At 40.7% G+C, this 17,513-nt stretch overlaps 1 protein-coding gene across 1 annotated transcript in view; it reads right to left on the bottom strand.

Moving 5' to 3' along the window:
• Usp13 (ubiquitin specific peptidase 13) overlaps positions 1-17,513 on the bottom strand; it is a 144,986-nt gene that overhangs the window by 59,610 nt on the left and 67,863 nt on the right. The window contains exons 7-10 of the mRNA XM_070025844.1: positions 11,484-11,578; positions 9,440-9,627; positions 4,647-4,718; positions 2,714-2,807 (exon numbers count right to left, since the gene is read on the bottom strand). Coding sequence (XP_069881945.1) covers positions 2,714-2,807; positions 4,647-4,718; positions 9,440-9,627; positions 11,484-11,578 — 449 coding nt within the window. The remainder of the gene's footprint in view (positions 1-2,713; positions 2,808-4,646; positions 4,719-9,439; positions 9,628-11,483; positions 11,579-17,513) is intronic.

Below are 17,513 nucleotides of genomic sequence, written 5' to 3'. Positions count from 1 at the left end.
ATGGTAAAACACCTGAATTTGATGAGTTTGATTTCCAGAAATATATAAGTAAATAAAACAATTCAACAACTTTAAGTAGTACCCAAAACAATGAAATTTTCTAGAAGACAATTTAAGTACACATATATTTAAATTTAAATTTAATTTTTTTGGGGGGTCCGGTCGTGGGGCCTGAACTCTGGGCCTGGGCGCTGTCCCTCAGCTCTTCAGCCCAAGGCTTGAGCCACCGCACCACTTCAGGCTTTTTTCTTTTTGCTTATGTGGTGCTGAGGCAAACCCAGGGCCTCATGCATGCAAGGCAAGCGCTCTACCACTGAGCCACCTTCCCAGCCCTAAATTTTAATTTTACAGACATGGTGGCACACACCTGTAATCCCAGGTACTCAGGTGGTAGAGGCAGGAGAATCATGTCGGTCTGAGAAAAGGTATCCTGTCTCAAAGACAGATAGAAAGATGGACACACACACACACACACACACACACACACACACACACATCAATAAGAAAATAAAAATAGGGCTGGGAACATGGCTCAGTGGTAGAGTGCTTGCCTTGCATGCATGAGGCCCCGGGTTCAATTCCTCAGCCCCACATAAGCAAAAAGAAAAAAAGCTGGAAGTGGCGCTGTGGCTCAAGTAGTAGAGCGCTAGCCTTGAGCTGAAGAGCTGAGGGATAGTGCCCAGGCCCAGGTTCAGGCCCCATAACCGGACCAAAAAATAAATAAATAAATAAAAATAAAAATAAAAACAGAGTTTGGAACATTGCTCAAGGGGCAAAGTACTTACTTAGCAAACTTGAAACCTTGGCTTTAATCCCCCTTTAAAAAAAAGTAATAAACAAAATCCACTAGATATTACCTTAATCTCTAGCCGATCAGTTTAAAATGAAAATATATATGCTCCAGAAATAATCCAAGGACAGAACAGAGGACAAACCATCACATTTTGGACTACCTGGTAATGTGCAAAGTTAAAATACTGTCTTTATGAGTGGAGGGAGGAAGGGTGAGAAAATATGGTCATTATATTCAATGCACACTACATAAAAATTGAACTACATAACTTGAGGGTAGAGATAGGATGGGGAAATGAGGGAGAATGATGAAAGGGGTGACAATGATCAAAATACATTATACTTATAAACTGGCTCCTGGAATTGAAATCCCTTTGCATAACTACTTGGTAAAAACAAATAATTTTTTTTAATTCCCCCTTTGTCACTTTGCCACTACCACTATATTCTGAAGCACTAGCCTGAAATCCATCCTGAGCAGCTGCTAGGAAAGCAGAAGACAGCAGCAGTCAAAAGCACAGACAGACACAGGAGCCAGTCTTCCCAGTGCAGCTACCAGCTATGCCATTCAGTGGATACCTCTGGCAAAACTTCCCTGCATCAATTTCTGTATCTCTGGGCCTACAGGAAGAGCAAACACTTGGCAGGAATGATGCAACGTGGGTTATGAGTATCTTTGGTATGTTTGGGGGAGGAGGGTGGCTGGGAAAAGGTATTTTTGCCAAATGGCTCTGACACCAAACATTCCTCTCACAATCTATCCCTTTCTCTGCTGCATTGCCTCTTCTTGCCTCCTTTGGGAATTTTGGGCTTTTCTATAAGTCACAAACTTATTGATGATCCCTAGGTCAGGACCACTTGCCACACCTGAGAGATGGAAAATTCTCACAAACTGCTTCCTTTGAAACCAATTGCCAGTGAACATCCTGATACCTGTCAAGGAAGTAGAGGTCTCTGCTAGGAATTAATTGCTTGAATAACAGCTGAAAAGTCACCGCTCCCTGGGGACCACAAAAGAAACCCCACAGTCAATTCAAGGTGTGTTTTCAATGTCTCAGGAATCTCACTAATGCTTGGATCATTTCCCACCTAGCTACATAAACCTCTAGCCGCTCCATCACTGCTAAGGTGCACCCGTTCAATGGCTACCTTTAGGATTCGTTATTCTAGACCTCTAGATCCCAGTCCCTTAAAGCTGGGAAGGGTTTTAAAAATCATCTAGACTAAAGGTCACAGAGTGCCAGCCCAATTATGAGTCACAAACACTCTGGAGCCAGCTGAGGACTACATGTCCCATATAAAGGGAGAGCTGAGACTACTACAGTTTCTGAGTCATAAAGAAGAGCTGGAAATTCAAAGCCAATCAAAACACATTCGCAGGCCAGATATGGCCAGAGTGCTGCCAGTTACACATCTCAACTTCACCTAGCAGTGGTTCCCACTTGTCAGCCCGAGCGCCCTAGAAATAGGCAGAACTGCTGTCCAGTGTCACAGAGACAGGACACTGGGCAGACATTACTAAATAGAACTACCTTTTTCACCAGGGTAAAAGACATCATAATAGTACCAAAAGCAAACTTCACTTCCAAATACAACTAAGCTGATGGCTTTGTATTTCACACTTTCTCAGATGAGGAGATTCCAAAAGTATAGCAATCATAAAATTTATCCAGATGTTATTCTCATTAGATTGTAACCTCCTTCTACTCCTTTGGAAAGACTCACTGTCAACCAATTTGACCCATTCTATTCCTTGCTACAGTTTTTAAGAGCACATAGACAGGCACTGTGCACTGAAATGCCATCTTCTGAAATTCTAATTGTACATTTTCCATTTGCACATGTATAGGAAACTCAGCTTCTTGTTAGCAAACATCTACCTCAGATCAATGATCAATGTCATGGATGCAGGGACACATACCTTGTACTCCTCCTTCATCACTTGCTCAATGAGCTCAGATTTCACTGGGGGTTTTGAATACTGGCCTGAGAGAAGTCCATGTCCTAGCTTAGTCCTGGCCAAGAGGGAGACACAAAAACAAAGGGGTCATGGTTGTCCTCCATAGAAACACTTTAAATGAGCTATTAGTTCTGTTCTGAGGCAGTGCAACTTAGCTTGACTACTCACAAGTAACTTTTTTATTATTATTAATTTTTATTGTAAAAATGTTGTACAGAGGGGTTAGTTACATGAGTAGGGTAACGAGTACATTTCATAGCAAGCATTGCTACCTCCTCCTTTATTTTCCTCCTACCATCACTTCTTTCCCCACCTCCCCAATTCCTCTTCCTCCCTCCAACCCAACATTGTAAAGTTCATTTTCAATATAGTGTCCTGTACATCTCGTCATCACAATGGGTCAGCCTGCCTCCTCATTTAAGTGTTCTGCAATATCCCTTCCCCTCCCCAGATTACAAAAATATATACACAAGGTGCAGAGCCCCAATATCAAATCCAGTGAAAACAGGGGTTATACCATGGAGGAAGAACATACAATAGAAACAAAAGAATCACACAGTGTATTGTAAGTACATTAAAAACACTAGCAAGAAAGAAAAAAAAAAGAAAGAAAAAACTCTTGTGTTCCTGTCTTGGGGTATATTTTGCTTAACATTATCTCATATGGTCGTATGTACATAGCCTTTGACCTACTCTGCTGTCCTAGACATGTACTAGTCACTGTAAACAAGGGAAACCACAGACTGGGAGAAGATCTTCACTATGGACAAGGGTCTCATAACTAAAATATACTTAGAACTCAAAAAAGTAAATCCCCCAACAACAAATCCTCAAAGAAACAACTACCCGATTAACAAATGGGCTAAAGACGTAAAGAGAGATTTCTCTGAAGAGGAAATAAGAATGGCCAATAGACACATGAAGAAATGCTCAACCTCTCTAGCCATAAAACAAATGCAAGATGGGCATCAGTGGCTTGCACCTATAATCCTAGCTACTCAGGAGACTGAGATCTGAGGATCCTGGTTCAAAGTCAGCCCAAGCAGGAAAGTCCGTGAGACTCTTATCTCTAATAAACCACTAGAAAACCAGAAGTGGCACTGTGGCTCAAGCGGTAGAGTGCCCTCCTTGAGCTGAAGAGCGCAGGGACAGCGCCCAAGCCCAGAGTTCAAGCCCCACAACAACAACAACAACAACAAAATGCAAATCAAGACAATGCTGAGATTCCACCTCACCCCAGTTAGAATGGCTAGAATCAAGAAATCTAATAACAACAGATGCTGGAGGGGATGTGGCCAAAAGGGAACCCTACTGCATTGTTAATGGGAGTATAAACTTGTCCAACCACTCTGAAAAGCAGTATTGGAGGTTCTTCAAAAGACTCCACATAGAGCTCCCTTATGACCCAACAATCCCACTTTTGGGCATTTACCCAAAGGATCACAAACAAGGTTATACCAAAGCTACCAGCACAATCATGTTTATCGCAGCATTATTTACCATAGCTAAGATATGGAACCAACCCAGATGCCCCTCACAGATCAATGGATCAAGAAAATGTGGTACATATATACAATGGAACTCTATGCCTCCATCAGAAAAAAAAATGGCATTGCCTCTTTTGTTAGAAAATAGAAAGACTTGGAAAAAATCATATTAAGTGAAGTAAGCCAGGCTCACAAGTAATTTTTAATTTGACTTTGCTTGGTTCTGTTTCCATTTTCAATTTTTCCCTTGGTACTTTATAAATAAAGTTATGAATGTCTTTCTTCTTATAAAGATAACACATGCTCATTTTAAAAATACAAAAAATACAAAACATAAGAAAAAAAAAGAATTGACTTTAATTCTGAAACCAAGCAAATGCCACTATCTGATATAATCTGGTACTTACATTTGTGTGTTGAAATCCTGTGTTGGATCTAAAGGCGAGTAGTCAAAGATTCTTGGAAGGTTTCCTACATACCTAGTAGACGAGAAGCAACAGTCAAAACAGAAATCAAGAGAACAGAACTGAAAAAGTCCTTCTGGCCTTTCTGTCAAAACACCCAAATGAGAATTTTCTCTAAGCTTCTCCTTCAACAGTCAGTCTCATAAACCTTTCAAAAATGTTGAAGCTTCTATTGCTCAACCCCAGATGTTCTGAGTTCTCTGTCTCTGCCTTTCTGTCTCTCTCTGTCTTTCTCTGCCTCTCTGCTTCTACCTTTCTCCCTCTCACTCTCTGCCTCTTTCTCCCCCTCTGTCTCCCTGTCTCCCTCTGTCTCTCTCTATCTCTTTCTCTCTCTCTCTCTCTCTGCTCTGTCTCTCTTTCTCTCTCTCACTCTCTTTCTCTCTCTCATTCTCTTGCTCTCTTGCTTTCTCACTCTCTCTCACTCTCATGCTGGTAGTGGAGCTTGAACTAGGGCCCTGAACATTGTTCTCTGGGTTTTTTGCTCAAAGGCTGATTCTCTAACACTTCCAACTTTTTGGTGGTTAATTGAAGGTAAGAGCCTAATGGACTTTCCTGCCCAAGCTGGCTTTGAATCGCAATCCTCAGATATCAGATTTTTTTTTGGGGGGGGGGAGTGGGTCCAGTCATGGGACCTGAACTCTGGGCCTGGGTGCTGTCCCTCAGCTCTTCAGCTCAAGGCTAGCACTCTACCACTTGAGCCACAGTGCCACTTCTGGCTTTTTTTCTTTTTGCTTATGTGGTGCTGAGGAATTGAACCCATGACCTCAGGCATGCAAGGCAAGCACTCTACCACTGAGCCACCTTCCCAGCCCCAGATATCAGATTCTTTCAAAATCACCCTAGTGATTCTAATATGTTGCCGGAGTCAAGAATCACAATCACTGCCTCAAAACCAAATGGTAAGATGATAACTCTCTCCTTTCATCAAAACTTAGGCTCTTTTGATTCTCTACTTGGTGTGTTCCCATCTTGGGCTTCCTCCTTATGAAATCTATTTTGAGTGATAGTGAAAACCTTCCACCCACATAGCATCTGACCATGGTGACCTGCTGTCAGCAATAGCCCTATCAAGACAGTCTAGCCAGGGCCCCAGGCCCTTGATCTTTCCACTTGGCAATGTTCTACCCATTGGCCCTCACCCTATTCCTTCTATAAATCCCTATTTGTCCTAGCTGGAGTCTTGTCCAATCTCTCTAACTCATTGTGAGACCTCATTGTACCTATTATCACAGCTCCCATTGGATATAGTCTGTCTTAACATCTTAGCAAGTGTTTGGATCACTTTTTACTTTAAGAATTGTTCCAATAGTGGGAACAACCCACACTAAGCAAAAGGGAAGAAATGTAAACATCACCTTATCTGAAAAAAATAACTTGTCAAAGCTCATAGAATTCACGAACTGTATAGACCATAATAATGACAATTTGCCTTGTGAAAGTTAAAATGTGTTTGTGACTCTAAGTATCACTATTCCACAATACTGTGAAATATGTGAAATTTATGTAATCACCTAATCTCAATTAAAGAAAAAAGTGAAAGAAGGGATGGGTTAAGAGAGATGGGTGACAACGTTGTCAGACACTTTGTACTCATATACTGTTTTGTAGAATGGGAACTTCTTTGTACAATACTTAAAGATTTTTTTTAAAAAAGGGGGAAAAATCAAAGAAAAAAAAAGAAAGAAAGAAAGCAGGCAGTCAGTTGTCTCCGACCCACAGACTTGATGGGTTACAGAGAATAGAGGTTAGGTTTTGGATTACAGTTAAAAAAAAAAAAAAGAATTGTTCCAATAGCCCCAAAATAAATGATAATGGTAATAGCAGGGACAGCTACTAGATTGTGAGCTTCATAAATTAGCTAGTTGAGTCTTCATTATAATCACAGGGTAGGCACTATTACCATTATGTCATATGTTAACTGGATACATCCTTATTAGGCGGCATCCAAGCAGCCTGGCTCCAAAGATGTGCTCTCAAACACTTTGCTGACTGTACCTGCCTGTCTATTTTTCTTTGAGAAGTCCAAAATCCCTCCTTGTGCCCAGTTCCTCTTAACAGAGCAGTGCTAACTCTAACACTGGCTGGTTTCTAATCAACACACAATCATCCTTTCATGTCCGCAGTTAATTTCTTATTTCATCCTCTCTTGGCTGTTGCTGTTGTTTTGTTTGCTTTGTTTTGGGGACATTTTCACTGTGTGGTCCAGGCTGGACTAGAACTCAAGATCCTCTTGTCTCATCTCCCCAAGAGCTAAGACTAGAGATATACTCACCATGGCCAGTAATCACACTCTCTACTCTGTGTTGCTCTTTCTGCCTGCAGGCTCTCATTCTCTGAACCTCAGTGCTCCAAAAGGAATTCAGAAGTCCTCTGCACCCTACTCTATCCACTTTCCTGACCTCATCTATCACCCCTGTACCCCTTCCCACAAAGCTCTGACTGTTTTCCCTTTCTGCTTCCCTACGGCAAGCCAAACCACTCCTGCTACAAGACCATGTAAAGTTAATGGCCTCCTCTGCTACCTACTCCCATCAAGATGACCTGACAAATCAATGAAGACAATCGGATACGGACTGAAACTGCCAAACTGCTGTTGCACTAGATGAAAAGAACAGTAGTTCCTCCCACTGTAGTTTAAAAGAAATAGTGATTATAAAATACCTACCAAAAAGTATATTCCTTCAATCTTTTCAAAAACAGAAAAAGAAAAAAAAGATTTGGAGCAGCAATCATATAAAATGATTTCCCAAAGAATAATAATAGAAGTAGGACACATGGGTAAGATTTGTAAGAATAATATGATGATACACAATGTATGCCTTTGAAAATATTGCCCATGTCAGAGCTTCAAACTTGTTCTTCAGTCTGTTCAAAACCCTCTGTCCATATTCTTTCTAACACATGTCTGGGGTGCATCCCACCTTCAAAGATACCTCTTTTGTTTTTTCTTTGTGGTACATACAACATGTATTATTACATATTAAATGTCTGTGTCTTTGTGTTTTCCTGGGGTAAGGGGTGCTATATTCTTGTGTGTACCCTGAACCCCCAAACACCCCCAGAATGCTGGGAAGAGAACACAACTCATTCTTTATTAACAGGAAAAAATAAAAACTAGATGTGAAAAGTTGACCATTTTCAAAGCCAGATAATAAGCAACAAGAAGAGGTTAAGTATATAAGACAGGGTAGAAAAGGTTATCTGACACACTTTGACTAACCATTATTTTGAAAGCCATTAGGATTTCAACTTCATGTGGATGAAAAGTTACACGGGACTATTCCTAGTGTGCTGACTGCCCATCAGTCTGTCCTACTATGCATTTCCTCTTCCATACTTGGACCAGCATGGAGACCTACGCATTCTGGAATACACCAGAGATAATTTTCTAAACTTAGGCACTGATTGCCCATGAGTGATCTGTGTGGTTCTGTCCTCAGTACAACAGGGTCACAGTCAGCTTCTGAGACACCTAGCTTAAGGAAAGGAAGGCAGTCTTGCACATACACAGTTGAGTAGCACCCTAAATGGTGCCTCCAACTCAGATAGATGGTACTTTTTAAAACATACCATACAGCTGAGTGTCAGTGGCTCACACCTGTAATCCCAGCTACTCAGGAGGCTGAAAACTGAGGACTGACTGTGGTTCAAAGCCAGCCCAGGCAGGAAAGCCCATGAGATTTATCTCCAACTAACACCAAAAACTGGAAGTGGAGCTGTGGCTCAAGTGTTAAGAGTGCTAGCCTTGAGGAAAAATACCATGGACAGCACCTAGGCCCTGAGTTCAAGGCCCAGGACCAGCACAGAAAAAAAAAAAAAAAAAAAGCAAAAATAAAAGCACACAAACAACTGAGTAGAAAAAATAAAATGCCACTTGTAAAACACAGCAATGTCAAGTTGCTACACTATTTCTATGAGGTTACCCTAGGTTACCCCATTTATTTTACTACAGGCCCAGATTCACCAGTCCACAGATACATCCTCATCTGTGAACTACATTCTGAATATCAAAATGTAGATATGAAAATCCCTAAAATCTCTCCTCCTCTGAGGAAAGGCACAGGCCAACAAATCAGAGTCTTCCTTGCCCATCTATAAGAGGGATCCAGAAGATGTGCTGTGAAGATGAATGATGAATGTGTTCCTTTTCTTTTTTATTCCCTTTCTTTCTTTCTTTCTTTCTTTCTTTCTTTCTTTCTTTCTTTCTTTCTTTCTTTCTTTCTTTCTTTCTTTCTTTCTCCTTTTTTCCATCCTTCCTTTCTTGCCCCTTTCCTTCTTTCTTTCCTTCCAGTACTGGGGCTTGAATTCAGGACAATTTGTCCTTTACTTTTTCACTCAAGGTTGCTGCTCTATCACTTAAGCCATAGCTCCATTCTAGTTTTTTGCTGCTTAACTGAAGATAACAGTCTTTCAAGTTTTTCTGCGCAGGCTGGCTTCAAACTTCAATCCTCAGATCTCAGCCTTCTGAGTAACTAGAATTATAGGTGTGAGACACCAGTACCCAGGTGATTAATATATTCTTGGCACTAAGGGTGGTGATTTCAAGGCAAGAATCATAATTAGTACAGAAAACCTACTGGGTTTCAGTATTCAAAGCCCTTTGAATCTCCCCTGATCTCCTGAGGCTTGGTAGGCACTCTCACTCAGCCTCAGGATTAGAAGGACAAGGCAAAACATCCCCAAATGATGAAACTGGGCTTCCCTGGTACAAGCCTTCTGCAACATAAGGCACTTACGCTCTCTGGAACTCTGGGATGCTGAAGATGGCCTGCATGACGGAACTGAGATAGCAGCTGTTACCCAGGTTCTTCAGGCCCGTGTACCCTGGGCCATACATGGGCTTCAACTTCGTTCCAGACTCTTGGATCACCTCCCATTCACTGACCCTCAGCTTCATGTCATTGTCCCGCAGCCCGTTCTCTGTCTGGGGCCAAGACATTGAAGAAAAACATCTAGAAATGTGATTCTCATTCAAAGCTAACATCTCATGAATTATTTCTAAGGTCAATGCCTATTTCTGCCTTTTACATGGATTTTAACACAGTTAGAAGGCATTAAGAGTCAAGGTGGAATGTGTCCCTGAAGTAGTGTTCCCCTAAAAACTACCTCTGTGGCTACTGCTATTTCTCAACAATTTATATTTAATCCTAAAAAAAAGACATTGAAAAATGGTGAAAATTACATAATAATGTGAAATAGTTAATGTCACAGAACTGTATATTTATAAATACTTACAATGGGCCAGGTGCTGTAGCTCATACCTATAATCCTTGCTACTATGGAAGCAAAGATCAGGAAGATCATAGTTTGAAGACCCCCCAGGTAGAAAGTTAGTGAGACCCCCAGCTCAACAACAACAACAACAAAAAAAAAATAGGTATGGTGGTACATGCCTGTAATCCCAGCTATGCAGAGATACAGACAGGAGGACGTTGGTCCAAGGCCAGGCCCAAGAAAAAAAAAAAACATGAGACCTATCTGAAAAATAACCTAAAGCCAAAGGGCTGAGGGCAGGCCATGGCACAAGCAGTAGAATACCTTCCCAGCAAGCACAAGCTCCAGAGCTCACACCTGAGTTTAAAAAAAAAAAAAAAAAAAAAAAAAAAAAAGCTGTTTTACACATTACATACATTTACCACAATTTTATAAAACATGAAAAGTTTTGGGTTTTTTGGTTGGTTGTGGAGGCCTGAGCTCTGGGTCTGGGCGCTACCCCATAGCTCTTCAGCTCAAGGCTAGCACTCTGCCACTTGAGCCATAGCCCCACTTCCGGCTTTTTCTGCTTATATGGTGCTGAGGAATCAAATCCAGGTCCTCATGAATGCAAGGCAAGCACTCTACCACTGAGCCACCTTCCAGCCCTGAAAAGATTTTTAAAATAAAAAATAAAAATGAAGGAGACTGGAATGGAGAAAAGAAGCAAGACTAAGGGTAGAGGAAAATATGAAGACAAGACAGCAGAGAGGAATGTGGGGAAAAGCCAGGGGTCTTGAAAGAGGAGGGGACTTTAAAGAAGAGCAGAAAAAAGTAAATGAAAAGGTAGGTGTAGTAAGAAAGAAAAGACAATAAGAACATGAAGAGAGGGGAATAGCTTGAGAGCAGAGGGCTAATAAAACATGTTTTGTATATGTTTTATGTCCATGTGGCAGTACTAGGGCTTGAACGTGGGGACCTGCTGTGGCTTTTTCACTCAAGGCTGGCATTCTACCACTTGAGCAACACCTCTACTTCTGGCTTTTTGCTGCTTAATTAGAGATGAGAGTCTCATAGATTTGTCTGCCTTGGGTTGGCTTTGAACCGAGATCCTCAGACCTTACCTTCCTAAAGTTACAGGTGTGAGTCACAGGCACCCAGCTGCCATGCACATTCAAACGGCACCACACAGGGCAAAACAGTAGTCATGATAGCAATTTAAAAACACAAGCAGCTTTTCCATCAGTGGGTTGCCTTCTTCTATCTACTACCCTAGGGGAACTCTGCTTCCCTTCCTGAATTTAATCAGGTGATGTAGGTCACGAATAATTTTAAAGGTCATCTCCCTATATCTTTTCCCTTTGGCAAACCAGAGGGAACTACCCAACAGAAGTGGCAGAAGTTTTGCAAGTAAATCCCAAATGAAATGGTATTTGATGAGAAATACCTGTAATAATTCAAACTAAAATCTTTGAAAATCTATGAAAATGACAGGAATTACATATTACTAAGTGAAACCCTCGCCTCTCCCTCCCCACCCCCATCTTTCCCCCACAAGTTGGGATAAGAGACAAGAGGGTACCTCACCCCATGCATGTGAAGCATATCGATTCCAAAATGCGCCAAGTGCTTGGCCAAATGAGGATCCAAAACAGGTTCCTCTTCTTGAAAAGAATAAACATCTAGAGGGTGAGGAGAAAATAAGTACTGAGATCTATAATCAAGTTATTCCATATTCAACACACACTTACTGTACTCTTACTGTTCACCAGGCTCAGGGTATACCAATGCATGGACAAGCAAAAACCTCATAAACATCCAACTAGGAGAAAGACAAATAAGCAATCTGAATAACAAGTAGGTAAATTTTGTAAATATGCTCACATATTTTGTTATTTCAGAACATTTTAAAAATAGTTCTCAAGGGTCTGGGAGGTAGCTCAGTGGCAAAGTGTTGGCCTAGCAAATGTGATGTCCTGAGTTTAATCCTCAGTACCAAAACAAAAAACAAGTGGACCCTGGTAGCTCATGCCTGTAATCCTAGCTACTCAGGAGGCTGAGATCTGAGGATGGCAGTTCAAAGCCAGCCCAGACAGGAAAGTCCCTGTGAGATTCTTACCTTCAATTAGCCACTCAAAAATCAGAAGTGGAGCTCAAGTGGAGAGCGCTAGCCTTGAACAAAAGAGCTCAGGGGCAACACTCAGGCCCTAAGTTTAAGCCCCACAGCTGCCAAAAAAAAAAAAAAAAAAGTTTTCTAAATAAAAAGAAAAGTTTTTATTTCATTTTTTTACTAAAACCACTATAGCAAAATTCTATGGTTAGGAAGAAGGAGGGGTAAGAGGGGGGCAGGCGGGGAGGGGGCAGGTGGTAGCTATCTCCAAGAGAAGGAGGCCTTGGCCCTTTGAGGGGTGGGGCAGAGAACCAATAATGCCTGAGGTTCAGCTAAACAGCCCACAGACAATTCCTTCTGTGGAACCTTCTACATGGAGACCTTCTATCTCCCCTCTACCTCCCCACCTCCCATCTTCTCACCCCTGCTTTCACCCCTGCTCTGCTTCCGTGTCCATACTCTCAGAACCAGTGAGAGATCTGAACAGACTTGGTACCTCCCCAAAGAGCTTACCTGATAGTCAACACAACAACTCAGGGTGTGGGGGACCAGGAGGCCCCAGTACCCCAGGGCTAGCCCCCCCAGCTCAGTGCTGGGTTGGCAGCTTCTCTCCACTGGATGATAATTTAACACTTTAAACCAATTGTGGCTTCTAAATACAGTGCATGTGGCTCTTTGGAAGTGCAGAATCTGGGTCCACCCCATACCTGGTCAGTCAGAACCTGTCTCCCAAGAACCCCAGGGACAGAGCCAAGTTTTTGAAGCACTGTTTAGTTTTTCACAGCTATGGAACAGAATCCTCCGCCATGTGTCCTCACACAGTAGGGCAATGCACAAGAGGTACAGCCATTCTTAAGCAGAGAGCAAAGGAGGCTCATAAAGGTTCAAGGATGCCTCCTCACAGCCAGAACCCAAGTTTCTGACTCCTGGCCCAATTCTCTTCCTTCTCCATCAGAATATCCCCTATGTATATCAGGGTACAGATGGTGAAGCAGCATCTTAGGCCCATTGTAGGAATAGAAAGAAAAAGTCGTTATCATAATTTCTTCACCCTAAATTTGAAAAGTAAAATCCACTGCAAGGAAAACAGACGCAAAAATATCATTCAATAAGAAAGACTCACAGTCCAAGGAGTTTCCTACTTTTCGGAACACCACAATAGGAGGGGAAGCAATGTACAATAGACCCTTGAAATCCATAATACATATGGTCTACACACAGGTCTGTGGTTTCAAGTGCACCCTCCTTGATGAGGAACCACAGATGCTCAGCACGTAGAGTTCAGTACTGTGCTGTATGCAGGTGCTGGATTTATTTTTCCCATAACAAGACCCAACTTCCACTTAAGACATGCCACTTTTCAACAATATCAAACTTTCACTTGGTCATTTCAAGGAAGCCATTAACTTATACTTTGCCTTTTGGGAAATGTTTGCTTTTAGGGAAGCATATCTTTACAAAATTAAGGTCAAGAATTTGCTCCAGAAAAGTTAGAATGTGTTTGTGATTTTAACTGAGCATCACTATCCTACAATACTGTGAAATTTGGGAAATTATGTAACCACTTAATCACAATAAAAATTTTGAAAAAAAATTAAAGTCAAGAAGCATTCAGGAGATCACACAATTTAAACACAACTGACTCCCCATGTCAACTGAGCTGTGTGAGGGAAATTAAAATTTTTTGTTTTGAACTTAGTTGAAACCATGGGTTAGAAATCTACAAATGAGGCAGGCTTACTATATAGATGGTGATATCCAGAAAGGTAGAGACTCACTAGCCCCCAAAGGAGACAGGTCTTCCTTGTTGTTAATAGATTAAACCTTGTATAGTTTCCTCTTATTTACCTTTGTGGATGGCAGCCCTCATATATTTATTCAGCATTCACAAAAGCAAAACAATAAACAAAATCCCCAGTTCAAATAAGGAAAAAGTTTCCAAAAGGTTTCAGTTTAAAAAAAGAAAAGAAAAAAGCTCCTTGAACTAACAACTTTAGTGGATAGTTGTCAGTTCAATTTTTTTGTTGTTTTGGTACCAGGGTTTGAACTGAGGGCTTGCACTTGCTAGGCAGGTACTCTAACACTTGAACCACAGCCAAGCCCTTTTTGCTTTCATTATTTTTTGAAAGCAAAACAATTTTTCCCAAGGGGCTGGTCTAGTCCATAATCCTATTTACACTTCCTAGGTAGTTGAGATGGCAGGCAAATGCCATCCAGCTCAGCATTGTACTTATAGAGATGGGGTCTGGAATACTTTTTGTCCAGCCTGGCCTTGAATCTCCAGATCTAAGTAGCTAGTATTACAGACATGAGCCACCGTACTTAGCAACAATATTTTTTCTTTTGGGTCCGGTCGTGGGGTCTGAACTCTGGGCCTGAGCGCTGTCCCTCAGCTCTTCAGCTCAAGGCTAGCACTCTACCATTTGAGCCACAGCGCCACTTCTGGCTTTTTACTTTTTGCTTATGTGGTGCTGAGGAATCGAACCCAGGGCCTCAGGCATGCAAGGCAAGTGCTCTACCACTGAGCCACCTTCCTAGCCCAGCAACAATATTTTTAACCTATAACTAATAACAGAAAAATACCACACCAAGAGTAGATGGATTAAAAAAAAAGCACCCTAAGCATTTGAATTTTGTTTCTTATCAAAAAGTATAATTTTGAAGATATAAAACCTTAAACCTCTAATTATTGAAGTTCTACTAGAAAGTAATAAGATTGCTGGAATTATCTACCATCTACATTGGCCTAGGATTTTAGAATAAGTCAAAATCACACAGTCTTCTATGGTTCTTAACCATAATGTGGCTCTTGTCACATTGACAAAATAATACTTGCTACCTCTGTGGTTAAACATCTAAAGTTGTGACATGATCTGGTCAGACACTAGTCATTTCTTACCTCAATGACAAAAACAATTTAGTGAGTATGAGAGAATAAATCCAAAAATAAACTATGATCCATATACTTGGCAGTCATGAAGGATTTATAAGTGACAGGTAACTTTTACAACTGTGAGGCAGATTTATGGTGGAAAATGTCATCTTACATGCTTTTCATTTGGGTTCATTGGGAAGCTTATTTTATCTCCAGCTTCAACTTAGCAAAATCAAATCTTAGCTCAAAAAGTACTAAAGCAAAACTAATTATATATACATATATATGAAATATGTGTGCACATACACACATTAGGAGCAACCATTAAGACTAGAGCTGTGAGTGGAACCAAGATAGAGAATCTGTAAGAAAGAGGAGCAATATTTGTTATTTCTGAAAATGTATCTTTGAATAGAAAGATGTACTGTTTTTCTTTTCTACCTTGCCAAATGTATTATAATATTATGATTGAAAATGTTCTATAAGTAATTCTCACAGATTAAAATGATTGTCTTGGATGACATGCTGTTAGGATCACTGGTAAGTTTTATTCAGCTGCATAGATTAGTTCATTAGCCTATTCATGTATTATTCATTATAGCCAACAAAAAATACATTATATATAAATACATATTTACGAACACAAAGTAAAGTGATACTGGGGCTATGATGCTGATAATTAATATACTATAAAATATACTATAATTAATATAATCATGAGGGTCTCTGTTCTATCTTAGAAGGAATGCTTATGTGTGTAAAGGACCTCCATAGACAAGCTCTTGGCTAAGATTCAGTTCTGTGACTGAAGGTTCTTTTCCTAAGACCTAGAAAATGTCAGAAAAATAGAGAGATCCTGCAACAAGAGCTTGTGCTTAAAAAAGAAAAGAAAAGTCTGGGGATATCTCATGCCTAGTAAGCACAAGACCCTGAGTTTAAACCAGAAAAAAAAAAAAAAACAGGAAGCTGGTTTTGCTACCTTGCTTACAAGTAGAGAGGAAACAAGATTTCTAGTCACACACCAAGGAGAAAGACAGAGAAGAGGGGTTGAGGAAAAGTCTCTTCAGAGTTAAGTGCTGACTTGTCCACCTGACCACATATTTTGATGCCCAGGGGTCATCTGCTACCAACAGGAATAAAAGAGAAATAAGAGACTGCTCCAGCAAATATACAGAAAATGACTTAAATAGAAGCATATAACTTGTACACCAGACAAAACTATACTGTAGTCAATAAAGGAAAACATATGAGTAAAAAGGCACCAACAACACAGAGGGAAAAGAGAAAAAAAAGTGAATCAGAGAAACAGTTTTTATTAGTATGTTTTCCTACATTTGCTGATACCACAAATATTTACTGAGCACCTACTACATGCAAAAGACTATGTACGATGCTAGAGATAAAACAATACATAGCAAACCACTCAGGTCACCACCACTAAACAGTTACAGGATCAAGCGAAAAGGGATGTTACAGAGCAGTGCTAGGTACACCCAAAAGAGGCATAAGCCAGATCAAAACTAAAATGACATAGTCAATGCCTTTAGACCCTCAGGTTGTGAGGAACTCAAGGAAGTTTATGCACAAATCAGGGGTGACTATAACCAAAGAAGAAAGTTTCTAGAAAGACACTGCAATCAATGAGATGGACAATCTAAAAGCTGCCTTGGGCATCCCTGGACAACTCTCCTGAGGCCGCCTATAGCACAAATGTACCTTCTCAGATAAATAACTCTATTCCCTGATGGGGGGAAGAAACACAATCTCGCTCACCTCCATCTCGCCTTTCATTCCTCCTGTCAACAACCTCCCCTCCTTACTTGGCCAACATAATGTCTCCTTCTACACAGAAAAAAAAAAACTTACTTGTTTGTGTGGTGATCTAGTTCTTGTTTTGTTTGCTGCTGTGCCCATGGGGACACAAAGTGCAATCGGATATGGAATCCACCTTTATTACACATGTCACCTTTTTGGTCTGGTCTTGGGGAATCGGGGCTTCTAAGGAGCACTATAAATCAAGGTGGAGACCTCAAGGATAGGAAAGAGTCTCTCAGAGAACAGGTTATGTCTTTATTAGGGGAAAGTAAACAAAATAAGTCAGATCATATACCCATTGAACATTGGAATCCACAACCTTCTTAGATTCCATGTTCACTAAGCAATTTTCTAAATATAATTCAGCTTCCCACAGGGAGGGAATGTACTGGTCAAGTAGATATAAACAGTTACTGACTGTGATCCTCATTAGGACCTAAAAAAACAAATACCCTGACTTTAAGACTTTGTCTGTTGTAAGTTCAATTTTCCTGAGAGGTCAAAGGAATGAAGACTGTATTGCTCCAGTGGTACCTTTTCCAGAACATGGCTACCCTACCTGCCCTCTTGCACTCACCCCTGAAGGCTCAAAATGAGTCCCTTAAGGCAACTTTGTGTGAAGTTTCATATACTCATGAAAACACATATGCGTTTTCATTCACTTATATGACTTTTCCATAATTGATGTAAAAGAAACAAAAGTAGAAATGATGTAATCCATGAATGAATTGAAAATTATAGACTGAAAATAGTTATTTTAATTTAAAACTACACTACATAAGACGTGGAGAATTCCAAGCCCGATCTTAAGAAAGCT

The sequence above is a fragment of the Dipodomys merriami genome, unplaced genomic scaffold, assembly GCF_024711535.1.
Source record: "Dipodomys merriami isolate MVZ:Mamm:240054 unplaced genomic scaffold, mDipMer1.0.p SCAF_173, whole genome shotgun sequence".
Lineage (NCBI taxonomy): Eukaryota > Metazoa > Chordata > Mammalia > Rodentia > Heteromyidae > Dipodomys > Dipodomys merriami.
Note: the sequence above shows the minus strand (reverse complement) of the source record. Positions and strands in the feature narration are given on the sequence as shown.